General features: G+C 46.6%; 1 protein-coding gene across 2 annotated transcripts in view; it reads left to right on the top strand.

The window, feature by feature from the left end:
* VPS13D (vacuolar protein sorting 13 homolog D) overlaps positions 1–16462 on the top strand; it is a 2738381-nt gene that overhangs the window by 209124 nt on the left and 2512795 nt on the right. For both annotated transcript variants that reach the window (XM_085608633.1, XM_085608634.1), the window contains exon 15: positions 7116–7191. In XM_085608633.1, the coding sequence (XP_085464759.1) occupies positions 7116–7191 (76 nt within the window). The remainder of the gene's footprint in view (positions 1–7115; positions 7192–16462) is intronic.

Here is a 16462-nt window from a genome sequence, read left to right on the forward strand (position 1 = left end):
CCCCTCCCCCCAGCAGCCGCAGCCTCAAAGTCTCTTGAGCTCGTCCTCCGATCATTAGGGGCATCCACCGGGAAGCAGGTTACGCCATCACTTGCACCATTGGAGGTCGATAACATCCCACGGCTGGGTTCTCGAGATTGTCCAAAGGGGCTACTCCCTCCCCTTTGCAACTATCTCTCCACCCATGCTACCCACTTACCACACGCTGACGTAGGACTACATTCCCCTACTCCGCCAGGAAGTGGCGGCTCTCTTGACCAACGGAGCCTTAGAAAGTGTGCCAGCATCAGAAGTAGGTTGTGGTTGTTATTCCCTCTACTTTCTGGTGCCCAAAAAGGATGGAGGCCTTCACTCTATCCTAGACCTGCCCCCTCTCAATTTCTTCCTGAAAAAGGAGAGATTCAAAATGTTCACGCTTTGTCAAGTCCTGTCTGCTCTTGACCCAGGGGATTGGATGGTAGCATTGGATTTACAGGACGCATACTTCCACATTCCAGTCCTGCCTGCCCATTGACCTTATCTGCAGTTCATGGAAGGCCATGATCATTTTCATTTAATCGTGCTCCACTTTGGCCTTACCAGTTCCCCTCGGATGATGGTGGAGGTTGCAACTCATTTGTGGAGATTAGGGGTGCCAGTCTTCCCCTATCTCGACGACTGGCTGTTGAAGGCGGGCTAGCCTCAGGCGATAGTCTCCCACTTCCAGTCTATGGCAGACCTCCTGCACTCGTTGGGGTTCATGATCAAGGTGCCAAAGTCACACCTGATCTCTTCTCAGGCGCTCCCTTTCATCAGGACTCTTCTGGACACAGTGCAGTTTCGTGTTTTTCCTCCCGAGTGGCGAATCCAGTATATTCAGGCTATGATACCGATGTTTCAGCCTCTATTGTGGATTTCGGTGAGACTGACTCTGAGGCTGCTGGGTCTCATGGGCTCCTGCATACTGCTTATAGCGTATGCCCGTTGGCATATGTGAGTTCTGCTGTGGGACCTGAAGTTCCAGTGGGTGCAACATCATGGTCCAGATCTTGTAGGTCACTGGAAAAGATCTGCAGTGGTGGCTGAGGCATCGCGATTGGGTCAATGGCAGTCCCCACTCCCTTCCCTAACCAGATTTGACAGTAGTGACAGATGTGTCACTCCTGGGCTTGGGCAGCCATCTTGGAGAGGTGGAGATCAGACGACTCTGGTCTCCGGCGGAATCCAGACTCAACCTGGCATTAAAATCCTTTCTGTTCCTAGTGGCTCTGGACTGGCCTCGGAGAGTCTGGTATCCTGAGTTTTTGAGCATGTCTATCTGTCCTCTGATCAGGGTACACTTTCTGGAGGATCTTCTTTCACAGTAGCAGCAGAGGGTTCTCCACCCAAACCTGTCCAGGCTTCTCCTTCATACGTGGAGATTGAGCGGTAACAGTTGACAGCTTTTGACCTTCACCAAAGTCTGTAATGTTGGGCATGTTGAAGGGTTACTTTTCTGCTGTCTCTGCCTTTCAGCCCTCCTTTTTCAAGCCCATTATTGTAAATAGGATTCTTAAAGTTCTCTAGCACATGTTCCCTCCAGCCCACTTCGTTATGTCTCAATGGGACCTTTATTTGATTCTTACTTTGCTTATGTGCACTCCTTTTGAGCCGCTTCATAACTGCCCTCTCAGGCTCCTCGCTATCAAGATGGCTTTTCTGGTGGCAGTTACATCTGCCCGGAGGGTTACTGAACTGCAGGCACTGACATCTCAGCATCCATACATCTCTTTTTCCCCAGCCAAACTGGTCCTTCAGACTCGAGTATACTTCCTGTCAAAATTAGTCACCTCATTCCACATAGGCCAGTCCATCAACTGCCCACAGTTTTTGCTCCCCCTCATCCCTCTAAGGATGAAGAGAGACTCCATCAGCTGGACCCCAAAAAAGCATTGTCGTTCTACTTTGACCTCACACAACCGTTCTGTGCGGGCAATCAACTCCTGAAAGAAAAGAAATGCTGTGTAGTAATGAACCATCTTCCGATGGATTGTGCTCTTCATTAAGATCTGTTACGCATTGGCCAAGAAGCAACCTCCAGAGGGCATGTGTGCTCATTCCTCCAGAGCAAAGGCTACAACTACTGCATTAGCTTGCAGAGTTCCCGTCTTGGGCATCTGTTAGGCTGCAACGTGGGCATCGCTGCACTCATTCACCCAGCACTGTTGCCTGGAGAGTTAGGTCCGTCAGGGAGGTCACTTTGCCGGTTCGGTCCTGCAGGACTTTGTAGTATAAATCAAGTTTGCATAACCTCCTCTGGGTGGGTATTGCTTGGGTATCTATTCTGAGGTAAGAAATCTGCATCTAAAAGTCTCTATCAGATGAACAAGTTGCTTACCGTCTTTAATGCCTTATCTGGTAGAGACTCAGTCTAGCTGCAAATTCCTTAATGACCCACCCATCTTCCCTGCGAACGGATTTTTTAAGGTACAGAGCTGTTTCTTTTTCAGGGCCCTAGTTTCACACACCTGTGGTCAGTGTTCTTCATGACTCCACGTTCTTTGCATAGAAAGAAACAAAGAGAAACTGACGTCAGCATGCTAGGTTTGCACCTATGTAGGCACCCCGCACGTCACTTCCGGCGTGGACTAAGCCGACGACGTTGTGCAGAGCTGAATGATTCCACCTACCGGGGGTACTGCTCATGAAACGTTTCCGGATCAAGTCTGACACGTAGGTGTAATTCTATTCTAAGTTAAGGACTTTGGCTAGATAGAGTCTACACCAGATAAGGCGTTACTTGAGGTAACTAACTTGTTCTTCACTTCTTCGAAGCAGTGCTGGGCATGCAGGTGGCAAAAGTTTATCCTTCGGAGAAGGGACTGGTATCTATTCCCCTGAAGTATTAAAATCTTCTTGAATCATCACATGTAGTCAAACAGACAAACGTGATGGGAGGAATGCTTGCAGTTTGCCTAACTACCTGCAGTCACTCGGGGTTGCTTTGCAACCCATCGTTCTTTTACTCATCATGCGACCTCAGTTTGGGCACAGCCATATGCAAATCAGTCTTGACCCTTTTCCTATAGGAACAGTCTAGCACATGCTGAAATGGAACACAACCCAAGACCGGTTGCGCCCTAATTAGGGCTCCTCAGTATAGCTTGGTTCTGTGGAACAGTGAGGACAGGACACATGTTTGGGCATATCCTTGCCACTTAAGGTATTAAATCAAACATACAAAAGGTGATGGGAAGGTGCTTGCATCCCAGTTTCTTCTTCTTCCCTCAGCAATGTAACCTTTAATCTGTATGGCTCCGTGTTTGGCATATGCAGATGTTGTCCTGGTTAGCCCTGTGGACTCTTTAAATGTATTACCAACTATTGAGTGAGTAGCTTCTGAATTTGGAGTCCTAGATAAAAAATGTGGAGACACAAATTATGGCCATCCCAATCGAAAGTGTACAAGATAATCTATTGGCTAGCAAGCTTAACTATCTATGGGCACAACTTACTTACCAATATTGAAAGTTAAGGGGCCAAAACTATGAATCAGCTTTGATAAAGATAACTTGTTTTCTTGAAAAATCTGTGCACCTTCTGCTGCCTCTTTAAGACCAGATAAATCAAATAAAAATGGTGTTGCTGCACCAATTATTATCTTTTTTTTGGGACTTCCAGTTTATGTTCCCTCATTCGTTTCTAATTGGTTAATTTCGACTCTTTATTTGTATGGGGTCACAGAACCATAGGAGAGCAGTTAGGTTGCTCCAATTTCCACTCCTGGTGAAGGACTGGTGATTCCACATTTCCAATGTTAACACCGGGCAGCCCTGGAAACAGGTTACTTGCACTAATCAAGATACCTGTACTATCCCTACGTTTGTGAGCAAGGGAATTTAAAATCCTTGTTTGCTTTACAAACTGAATATGGAATTGCTCAATATGTTTTTTTCAAATACTAATAGTTCAAATGCTTTTTTAACATGTCAGGTGCTGGAACTTATTTGCAAACCATTTGTTTCTGGAATCGCCTACCTTCATTGCAAAAATTCACTAGTGTGTAAAAATTCAAATTACAACACTGCTATTTGCTGAAATTGTGAAGTGGAGTGGTGCTCAAAGTGTAGCTAGGCAATGTCCCTGCTGCCATTCACTTTAGACTGGTTGAGTTTACATGCTCTCTTTCTCTGTACTCAAACCTTTTGGGACTTTGTTTTCCTGAAAATATATCCTCTTCCCTCTGTAAGAGAATCAACTTCGTTATTAAACTAATCATGTTGACATCCCAATTTCAGAATTATTTTTTCTCTTTGTTTTATTTGTGCGCCTGCACATTGCATTCCTTTTTATATGGTCTTTATGATTTTTTTCCAGTAAGAAATAACATTATTGAAAATGCAAAATACCACACATTCAACCTTTATGGAAGTATGAACTCCATATAAATAGCTAGAGTGTATTCTGAGCAATACCATAAATGTAATATACAGATAGTTAAAGAAACACTTAGGGCAGCCAACATTCAATACAAATTTGAACCACACAATTATGTCTTAGCTTAATGTTAGATCGCAGTTTACTAATTATTCCTGATCAGATGTATCTATGAAATAATGTAGTGGAAACAAAAGATTAAGAATTGAAGCTCATCTAAGGTGGCATTATTTGAGTATTGTCCATTCGAGCCATCCATGTATAGAGAGGAATCTATGTGTCTCTGGCACATGAAGTCTATAGGAGCAGAGTAGCATGTGTATCTGGCATATCATTACAGTATACCAAGTCTTTGATCTAATTCGGTAATGACTGAGATGTTTCCTTCCCCAACATAATGCCTTCTTTCTCTTGGCCAACAACAATGGTAAAGTTAGAAACCTCCTTTTTGAGAAAAGGATGTCTCAGACATATCGTAGTGGAACAATAGGGAAGAAGGACAAAGCTCCATCATTAGTGATAATTGCTGAAAAGAACTTGTAGCAGTATTTCATCACTGAAGGCACAGTCATGCTGGGTGCATGAAGTCCACTCCAGGATGAAGGCAAATTTTTAAATGTTGAGCCCATCTCCAACCTTAGTCAGTCATTGCAGTCTAATGGGGTATGAGGCATTGTATGAAGAAATTTAGACTTTATTCCTATGCATTTATCTTTGTACCAAACAGTCCTAGTTTGTGTGCAGCAAAATGTTTTGAAGTTTAAAGATTGAATCAATCTTTAAAGGCCACAATGGTTGTGCTGTTGCTTATGTGAGGCACTAGGTGCCTTGGGCCTGGAGTTAATATTAATTGTGAGCGTGCCAGGTGAGATTGAGGCTCTCGTGAAAAAGAGGGGTGACAAGCCGGAGTCACATACCGCAGTGGGAAGTACAAACAAATATCAAGTAGTAATGTGTTCTCCACAGCCTTTAAACTTGCACAGTGAAATGAAGCTTCTCCCAGTTGAAATGATTTTGTTTCTCGAACAGTTCCTGTCAAATCAGTTGTTGTGCCTTCTTAATCTACCCCAATCCACAGTAATGTAGGGCTGGTTTCTACCAGATGATAAGGGGTTGATTATTTGCTGATATTAATTTCAACATAGCTGTCCTCAGTAGCTTAAAGAATGGCCAGTCAGTACTGTGGGGATGTTCAGAAACTGATATAGAAGCTTAGGTAGCACTACCACTTGATAAGCACAACACACCTTGAGTGAGAGTGCACTCCTTTGGTTGATCAGGGCTTTTACGTTATTGATCGCCACTCTGTAGTTAATTGATGTGATAATGTCAAATGCTCTAGTACTCTCAAATAGCGATAAACGCTTCTTGCAGCATGCTGCGAATAAATACTTTATTTTTCTTTTCAGTATAATGACTGATATCCATTCTTGGCATGCAACAACTCAGGATGTAGCTGATGCGGGAAGGCAAATAGTGTATGGAGTTCTTGGGGCGTGCAGAGTCACAATATGAATCCTGCTTGATTAGGGAGAAATATACCAGGCTTGAGAATCAGAAATGAGTGAAGGAGACCTATAGCATTCACATTTGGAATCCACCTTAGCAGGCTTCAGCCTTGAAGCAGTGAATACTTCCTACGGTGTAGGTGGTAACAGTCACTCTGCTCTAGAGTAATTGAACATTGAGAGAAAATAGGGGGAAAATATGAATTTACTCCGTATAGAACTCCACTGAGAGCCCATCCCTTCCAGGCACATGTCTGCTAAAGATTGTATTGACAGCTTTTTAAATCTTCATCAATTAGTTTGGTTGTCCTAGTGGTTCCTTATTTCCTTAGGCCAGCTGGGGTAGTGTGACCTAATTCATATTAAACAGTTGTATCCTCCACTGATTTATATAATCTAGTGGAATATAAACCCCTATAGAAAGATTGAATTTCCAATGATTCCACTCAATCAAAGGTCTGCATATCTTTTCATTGCCTACAGTATCGCTCAATGCCTGGGTTTCCACAACAAACAGCCCAATAAGGGCCCAGAATGCTCCCTTGCATCATGGGGAGCTGAGTTGGCCTAATGGCTAGGGCGGTCGACCTCCAGTCTGGGGAACTGGGTTCGAGTCTCGGCAATGACGCTGAACATCCTGTGATTCTGGGCAAATCACTTAATCTGCCCGTGCCTAACAAAAAAATGGAACTGTCCTTATGTAATGCAACTGGTGCTATGTAAGGCGCTCTGATACCCGATTCGGGTAAAGTTCGCGCTATATAAAACTCTGTAAAATAAAATAAAAAACACAAAACAAAAAAAACTTTGGGTGATGCATTTTTGCCAAATAATGTAACCCTCTAGTTTGCAGTGTTTTGGAACTCTTAACAGTTTTGTGGTTAGGTCTCTTATAAGTATCTTTTCTCCACATCTGGCATGACAACATTCGGTGTTGCCTCTAGATGGGATCATTTTGACTTCAACAGTCTACTTTGCAAGAATCTCTTATGTGTGCTTGAAAGGCCTCGCAAACTAGGTTCCATGGCATTTCGTTCTTGTTGCTGCGGACTGTAGTATAAAAGAAGAGACTGCATATTTTTCAAGCCACTTGTGCTCACCTTTCAATTGTGGGGTTGGAATTGCATTTTTATTTCTGATGTTTCGTCATTTCTTTTGGTATTTAAAGTGTTATTAAATATTTATTTCATTCACTTTCTATTTTGTTCAAAGTTGAAAGAAGTTGGCAGTGTCTCACAATCCTCTGGTGTGCAAACAACATCATCAGAATCACCTTATCATACCAATGGTAGGTATTTTTCAGTTCTAAGTGTAGAAGTGTTTTACTGATTATCTGTTCTCAAAACAAGTGGGGCATCAGGGCCATATAAAGCTTAGCGTGCATTTGAATTACAGCAGCACAAAATATTGTCTATGTTAAATACTTAGGAAAAATTGTGCAAATACCTTGAAACAATATTAGTCAGGCAACACACCAGAAGCCTGTACTTTAAGTAGCAAAACAGTAGCAATTTGAAGGAAAGTAGGATATGCTTTCATGGTTACCCCCACTTTTTGATTGGTGTCAGTATGGTTTTGACTAATCTGATGGATCCTGCTAATCAGAACCCCAGTCACTGTGTGTTCTCCCTAAATTGACCATGGTAAGGTCTTATGTACATACACAATTGGTTACTAGTGTACCCTTGTAAGTCCCAAGTATATGGTACTAAGGTACACAGGGCATAGGTAGACCAGGGGTCTCCCTTGGGCTGCAGCATGTATTGTGCCAACCATTGGAGTCCAATTAAACTGTGACTACAGGCCTGCCATTGCAGCCTGTGTGAGTTAGTTTTGCACCTCTCACAACAGATATACATTACCTTATATCTGTGGTCACTACACTCAAAACCTATAAGACACCCCTATGGCAGGCTTTTCAGTCCTGAGGTCAGGGAGCTTGGTTATATCGTTGTGAGGGTGCCCCTGCATGAGCAGGGCACCCCTACAAACCCCAGAGTCAATTCTCCAGGCATTGTAAGTGCGGTCAGCCATTTTGATACATATAGTGGGCATCAGTCATTACGAGATGTCTAACTATATAGTGGCTGCGCCGAACCCGGTCATGTTTGGTATCAAACATGTTGGAATCATACTCCAACACCGATTCCAGTGTTGGGGGTATGATCCTATGTACTGGGGGCACCCTTGGTGAACCCCCCTGTACTACTGGTAACAGCCTTTCAGAGTCTGACAGCAAGCTAGTGCTGCTGCTGCCGCCTACAGACACGATTTTGCCCTCCTGCGGCAGAGCCAAGCTCGAGCAGGGGAATGTTGAACAATAGGTTTCCTGTTGAAGGGAGGGGTGACCACCTCCCAGACAGAACATAGTGTATTGAGCTGGGTTGGGGGCGCTTGCCAGTGCCGCCAGAATGCTATGAAGGGCACATTTGGTGCTCTCCCTGCATACTCCAGTTGGAGCCTTTTCAGAGAGCCCTTGGCTCCCTCTCTGGTGCGTAAGTGGACAAAGGATATGGGAGTATCCTTCCCTCTGTCCAAACCCTCCTCTGGGAGGGACCCCTGAGTTCATCCAACCCTTTTCCTAGGGTACTTAAGGGCTTACCTATGGGTGGTTCTTTAGATTCTTCGTGTTACAAAACTCAAGCCTAAAACCATGTCACTCTTCGACCGTCTGGACGCTTGGACTTCTCCTGGAACCAAGACCGCATCAAGGAAGACTTCTGCTGCTCCTGGTCTTGCTGTTCCCCAAGCCTTCTTTGTCGTCTGTGATTGTGCTTCTTCCAGGGGATCCTCATCAATAGTCATAAGCATTAGAATATTCCCGCCCATGCGCGGGACCCCGGAAACACTATATTATATGTGCCCCATATATATATCCATATATATATATATATATCTATATATATATATATATATATATATATATATATATATATATATATATACAAGCAATTGCAGCCTACTAAACACCAGAGCTGAATCATGCCATAAGGATTCTCTACCATACATGAAAAAACATGCATTAGAAACAGGAGAAAACAATAGCAAAACTTGTTTTAGAAACTGTTTTAATGCTCAGCACACAGTAGAAATCCTCATAAACCACTGAAAGCATAGGAAGCTCCCAGGCTGCATTGCAAACACCCAGTCTAAAAAGACTGAAAAGCTAACTTGTAGCTGCATAGCAATAAACTGACACCGTGCCTTTAAGGCACACCTGACCCCCAACTTCCCATCATCCCTCAGGGGTGACAGTTAGGTCAGTTGTTCTTTCCGGCTCCTTCTGGAAGGATCCTGGCAACACAGCTCCACTCTTTTCTGATTTTTATCAGAAAATATTTTCACTTTTCACAACTTTTATTCCTTACTTCGACGTTTTACATCAGTTAAAGTAAGAGGCTGTCTTTTTTGACAGGTTTGGGCATTTTTTAATATCTTAAAATGCCATCTCTTTTTGACCCTTGCCCTTCTTGTGGCAAAAAGTAGGCCAAGACTGATTCTCATAGGGTCTGTATCCTTTGTCTACCGGAGGACCATGATCCTACGACCTGCCCTCACTGCCAGAACCTGTCCAGAAGAACTTTGAAGGACACGGAAAGGATTCGCCTGTATGGCCTGGCAGGTAAACCATTGAGGGGAAGATCTCCAGTGAAGAAGGGCTCCAAGAGGTCTAGAACGCCTTCTAGAAGCAAGTCCTCGCGTCCTTCTGCTTCAGCGTCGGGCTCGGCGCTGACAAAAGATCTTCAGGTGGGTCATATTTCCAAGAAAAGACCTTCGACGGCGGGCTCGCCGTCGAGAAAATGTACGTCGTCGACGTCAAAGACTCGTCCGCCGTCGTCAACCTGGCGGCGATCGGCGTCGAGAGACAAGACCCCTCCGCTGTCGTCAACCCGGCGACGATCGGCGTCGAGAGACAAGACTCCTCTGTCGTCGTCAACCCGGCGACGATCGACGTCGAGGAGCAGAGACCCTCCGCCGTCGTCAACCCGGCGACGATCGGTGTCGAGGACCGGAGACCCTCCACCGACGGCGACTCGACGTCGATCGGCGTCGAGGAGTGTCACCCCGCCGTCGTCGAGGGCAGGCTCTCTTCCGTCGTCGCAGTTCCACCAGCGATCGACGTCGAGAGCGAAGACTCCTCCGCCGTCGTCAACCAGGCGACGATCAGCGTCAAAGATGAGGTCTCCATCGTCGTCTCGACGGCGTTCGGCTTCGAGGGCGAGAAATACCCCTCAGCCGTCGTCGCGCAGACCGTCGACGTCGAGATTGGACGCAGCTCCGCCGTTGTCTAGACGACGTTCGGCGTCGAGTGAGAGGGTCCCTCCGTCGTCGGCTTCACATCGCCGTTCGACGTCGAGGCATCATTCTTCTCAGCACAGGTCGCCGTCGATACGGCGTTCGACGTCGAGCACATGGGAGGCCCTCCAAGCACGAAGGCAGAAGCACAGATCGACGTCCAGAGCTCGCTCAATGTCGAAACAGGCTTTCGGTGAGGTCTGGGGATGGATCGGTGGTCCTAGTGACCTCCTCTCACTCATCCAGAGCTTCTCCAAGGTCGGCTACACGGGACGGAAGTGGCTAGCCATGCCCGCAGGTCTCCTTCAAGACTGCGCGAGACCACTGCTGCGGTTCCACTGTCGCCCAGATGGCTTCTGCCCGTGCGTCACTGGCAGGACTCAGGGGCTACAAGAAGGATGCAAGAGTACGCCGGTCTGGCGCATAGATCCCCGCTTCAAAGATTGGTGGACGAAGTGGACAGAGTGAGCCCTCCCAGACAGGCACGCGAGAGGTCACCTGAGACGCAGCGCCATAGATCGCGCTCCCCCAGGCGAGAAGATCGTGCGGTCAGATCACGGGCCCGTGATCATCGTCGAGGTAGAAGAACACCATCTACTTCCTCGACTTCCTCCACCCGATCCTCAAAGAGGGATTACTCCCCCACGCTATCGGACAGCCCAGTGTCTAGGGTCTCTCCCATAGACGATATCAACACCTACCATGAGGTTCTGCAGAGGGGGGCTCAGAAGCTCAACATTGAGATGTCAGTCCCGCAAGTCACGACATCGGTGATTTTCGAGACCTTGCATCAGAAGACTGCGTCTCGACCGCTGCTCCCATTGGTTCCTGGGATCCTGGAACCGGTCATGGACCCTCCTGCAGACTCGGTCATAGTAGCAGCGGCAAGGAAGACTCACGCTGTATCGTCCTCTGCTTCTGTCCCACCAGATAAAGAGAGCAGAGCTCAGGACTCGTGGGGTCGCAAAGCCTGCTCGTCGGCGGCTGCCTCCCTTAAGGTCTCCAGCGCGGCTGCGCTGCTCGGCCGGTACGACAGAGCTCTCTGGGACTCGTTGGAGCGGTTCAAATCCAAGCTCCAAAAGGAAGACCAGAAGGATTTCGAGGAAATAGTCACTGAGGGATCCCTGGTGGCCAATCAGTCGATTAGCACTGCGGCGGATGGAGCGGTGCTAGCAGCGCATTCTTACGCGCATGGAGTATGCTCCAGGAGGTCGTCCTGGTTGCGACTCACAGGACTGAAACCTGATGCGCAGCAGAGACTCTTGAATCTCCCATTCTCTGGCTCTTCACTCTTCGGCACGCATGTGGACGAAGAGATGGGTCGCATGAAGACCGAGTTGGACACCCTCAAGGCGGTTGGGTTGGAGAAAAAGAAAGAGTTCAGACGCCGCTACAGACTCAACCAGCGCAAGGGGCCTCAACAGAGGGTTCAAACCCCTCAGTGGTCCCAGAATAAGACCCAAGGAAAGTCGCAGTATCGAGGAGGAAAGTCCAACAGAGGTAGAGGGGGAGACACCAACAGCAGTCCTCTACCACGGCGAGAGGAGGGAAGGCATGAGCAGTGGCTTCCTCCGCTGCCGTTGCCCACTCCAGTGGGAGGAAGTGCTTCACAACATCTAGCAGAGTGGGACAGCATCACAAAAGATCGCTGGGTGCTGAATATACTGCGCAATGGATATGCATTTCGTTTCCGTGCGCTTCCAAAAGACATACCACCAAAACAGTCCCGCCCTCACCAGTTGCAGCTGCTGCGGAAGGAGGTGAGGGCCCTTCTTCAAAAGCAGGCTATCGAAAGGGTTCCACCTTCTCAAAGGGGAAAGGGAGTGTACTCACGATACTTTCTGGTCCCCAAAAAAGATCAGGAGCACAAATTTCGGCCGATCCTAGACCTTCGCCCTCTGAACAAGGTCATCGTCAAGGAGAAGTTTCGCATGTTGGCACTTCATCAAATATGTCCACATCTACAAGTAGGGTATTGGATGTGTTCGGTGGACCTCCAAGATGTGTACTTCCACATTTCCATTGCAAAGCATCATCGCAAGTACCTGCGGTTTGTGGTGGGCTGCCGGCATTACCAATACAAGGTCCTGCCCTTTGGACTCAAGTCGGCGCCGCGAGTCTTCACCAAATGCATGGCAGTGGTGGCGGCCTGCCTGCACAGAAAAGGTCTCTTCGTCTACCCCTACCTAGACAACTGGCTGCTGAAAGGTCCATCCCAGCAGCGAGTGAGGCAAGACTTCCAGGTCTGCCTACAACAGTTGCACGATCTCGGCCTTCACGTCAACATGGAGAAGTCAGTGCAGCAGCCCACCCAAACCATTCACTACCTTGGCTCCGTTCTGGACACAAGCGTGGGAAGAGCGTATCCTTCGGAGGAGAGACTGTCCTCAATGAAACGGAAGTGCGGACTCCTGCTCCAGGTACAGAAACCGTCAGTCCGACAGGTGGCATCCCTGCTGGGATCCATGGCGTCCTGCATCTTTCTTATCCCCAACGCATGGCTGCGATGCTGCCTTTGCAACAAACTCTGGAGGACCAGTGGGATCAGTCAACGGGTCGCTGGGAAGATCGGATATGTCTTTCTCAGGCAGCGAGATCCTCCCTCACATGGTGGATGCAGCAGCGGAATCTGATGGTGGGAGTCCCTTTTCACCAGCCACTTCCAGTGCATTGGTGGTGACAGACGCGTCTCTACAAGGCTGGGGGGCCTTCAGATACAAGGGCGGTGGTCGGCGAAAGAACAGACCTACCATATCAATATGCTGGAGCTCCGAGCAGTCCACCTTGCTCTCAAAGCTTTTCTACTGGCAATCGAGTCCGATTCGGTCCTGGTCCAGACCGACAACACAACGACCATGTTCTACCTGAACAAACCGGGCGGAACTCGGTCTCGTCCTCTCTCCCTGTAGTCTCAGGCGATCTGGCACTGGCTTCTCGCCCGGAACCTCTCGGTAGTGGCAGTGCACCTTCCAGGAGAGCTCAATATCAAGGCAGACGCACTCAGCAGGCACTTCGAAGATCAGCCAGACTGGGTGCTGCACGACGAGGTGGTGGCGGACTTTTTCCATCTTTGGGGTCGTCCGGAGATCGATCTCTTCGCAGACGACGAAAACACAAAATGCCACGCCTTCGCGTCCAGATTCCACCGTCCAGGGACAAGGGGGAATGCGCTTTTGATGGACTGGTCAGGGACATATGCCTACGCCTTTCCTCCTCTGCCCCTGATCCCCAAGGTAGTGTCCAAGCTTCTCAGATCCAGCATGACGATGCTTCTGATTGCTCCAGACTGGCCACGGCAGTGGTGGTACCCGGACCTTCTTCGTCTGTCTGTACTTCCACACAGGAGACTGCCTTGCAGGCCGGACCTGCTGACCAAGATGGGCGGGAGGATTCTGCATCCCAACCTTCCCTCACTGAACTTGGCAGCATGGCTCCTGAGGTCCTGCAGTACGGACATTTGAATCTGCCTCCTGAGTGTATGCATATTTTGAAGGAAGCAAAAAGGCCCTCCACGAGAGCGTCGTATGCGTTCAAGTGGAAGAGGTTTTTTCTTTGGTGTAGAGAGCATCACCTTGATCCTACGAAGGGGCAGGAGGATGTCATTCTCCCTTACCTTCTGTACTTAGCAAGAGCAGGGTTAAAGTATGCTTCTATCAGGGTCCATTTATCTGCCATTACAGCATACAGGAGATCTCCTAGTCAGCCCTCCTTTTTCCAAATGCAGGTGGTCAAGGACTTCTTACAGGGGTTGAAGAAGGTGTATCCCCCTGTTCGAAACCCTTCTCCTCCGTGGGAGTTGAACTTGGTGTTATCAAAATTGATGGGCCCGCCCTTTGAACCAATCCATAGAGCTTCTTTGCAACATTTGTCTTGGAAGGCCGCTTTTCTGGTAGCCATTACATCGGCACGCAGAGTAAGCGAGATCCAGGCTCTCTGTACTAAGGAGCCTTACACTGTTTTTCACCATAACAAAGTGGTCTTATGGGCACATCCATCTTTTCTCCCTAAGGTAGTGTCTGATTTTCATATTAATCAGTCCATTTCCCTTCCTTCTTTTTTTCCGAATCCAGCGACCCCAGCTGAGCGGTCGCTTCATTCCTTGGACCTCAAGAGGGTACTTAAGTTTTACTTAGAAAGTACCAAGGGCATCAGGAAGACAGATCAATTATTTGTCAATTATGGCGCCATGAATACAGGCTTCCCAGCCGCTAAGAGATCCATCTCCAGATGGATTGTGTCCTGCATTACCTTGGCTTATCAACTGGCGAAAAGGCCCTTACCGGTGCCGCCTAAGGCGCATTCCACTAGAGGGAAAGCGGCCACTGTTGCCTTCTTGCATGACGTTCCGATGTCAGAGATCTGCAAGGCTGCAACCTGGAAATCGGTTCATACCTTTACGAGGCAAAACTGCCCAGAATCTGATTCCAGGGCTGATGCTCAACTAGGCCAAGCCTCCTTGAGGAATCTATTTGGGTAGCTTAGTTTCTTCTTTCTAAGCCTACTGAGCAGGTTTTCTGTTTTTTTTCCCTTTGCCCGCAGGGAGATGAGGTGAGGCTCGCTATTCTATTCTAATGCTTATGACTATTGATGAGGATCCCCTGGAAGAGAAGGATTAGTTACTTACCTGTAATCCTAGTTCTCTTCCAGGGGTATCCTCATCAAAGTCATAAGCAACCCTCCCGCCTCCCCGGGCAAAGGATAGTTTTCTTTTGAAGATGTTGTTATCTCTTTGTGCCATGGCTTTTTCAGTCTCCGCAAAGAACAACTGACCTAACTGTCACCCCTGAGGCATGATGGGAAGTTGGGGGTCAGGTGTGCCTTAAAGGCACGGTGTCAGTTTATTGCTATGCAGCTACAAGTTAGCTTTTCAGTCTTTTTAGACTGGGTGTTTGCAATGCAGCCTGGGAGCTTCCTATGCTTTCAGTGGTTTATGAGGATTTCTACTGTGTGCTGAGCATTAAAACAGTTTCTAAAACAAGTTTTGCTATTGTTTTCTCCTGTTTCCAATGCATGTTTTTTCATGTATGGTAGAGAATCCTTATGGCATGATTCAGCTCTGGTGTTTTGTAGGCTGCAATTTATATATATATATATATATATATATATATATATAAATGTATTCAAACCAAAACGCCTTAGCCTTCTAAAGTAGGTAATGCACTCCGAGCCAGTAATTTTTGAAGAGCTTTATTCCACCATACTGACAAACCGGTTTCGGTCTTCACGACCTTTTTCAATGTCAGAGTCCCATTTAAAATTATTGTCTTAAATACACGGATGTTAACGGCAGAGAGAAAGGACTCCAATGCTTGAACAAACATAAAAGAAGGGCTACTGTGTTCCTAGTTTACACATGCAGTAGCCATCTTGGAGTTTCTTGTCCCCAATGGCTGGCATACAGTTCACAATCAATATTTACAAAATTGTTATCATTTGTAGGGGAGAAAATTAGTCATTAAGAATCATTTTCATAATGTTATTGTCCACTGTAATTACATTTTCTAATTCATAGACTTATAACATTCTTATTTCTACTCTTGGATTCATGGTTATTTTGCCCTGAATGGGCTGTGCCGTTTATAAAACACCCCTCATGTATTATATTTCAAATAGGAAGAAGAAAAAAGGAAAAAATTCGCTCTACAATACTATAATTAATTTTACAAATCTAATTAATCTAATTAACGTTCCATCTTCTGTTACAGTTCATTTTCAATTGAGTGCAAGGGTCCTAACTTTTTTAAGTAAAGATTTTGTTTCTCATGAATGTTTCATTTTTGGAAGGAAATATTTTTTGAAAGAAAATATTTATATAACTGTCAGTAGCAGAAAAGGGGGAAAAAGATTTGTAGAACAATGTCCTTATATATGTGCTCTTTCTAGGTTAACCTATATGTACCCACAGTTCCTCTTCGCTGTTTAAACCTAGAGGTGCCATGGTCCTCAGTTCTAGAATGTACCTAGATTCTAACTGGCGCAATCTTTTGACCCTATCACCCCCTCGTTGTCTTACATATATTTGGTCTAGGCAAAAATAGCTCAGCTGGTGACTATCACTGTGATGGTGTAACGCGAAGTGGCGTGCGACTGGATAGTTTTTGTCATTATTTGTGATAGCCCGCATGTGTTCCAACACTCTCTTTTTTGCGGGATGCACCGTACTTCCAATATATTGCAAAAAAAATTAAATATATATATATATAAATATATATATATATATGGATATATATGTGGGGCACATATAATATAGTGTTTCCTGGGTC

The sequence above is a fragment of the Triturus cristatus genome, chromosome 1_2 (assembly GCF_964204655.1).
Source record: "Triturus cristatus chromosome 1_2, aTriCri1.1, whole genome shotgun sequence".
Classification (NCBI taxonomy): domain Eukaryota; kingdom Metazoa; phylum Chordata; class Amphibia; order Caudata; family Salamandridae; genus Triturus; species Triturus cristatus.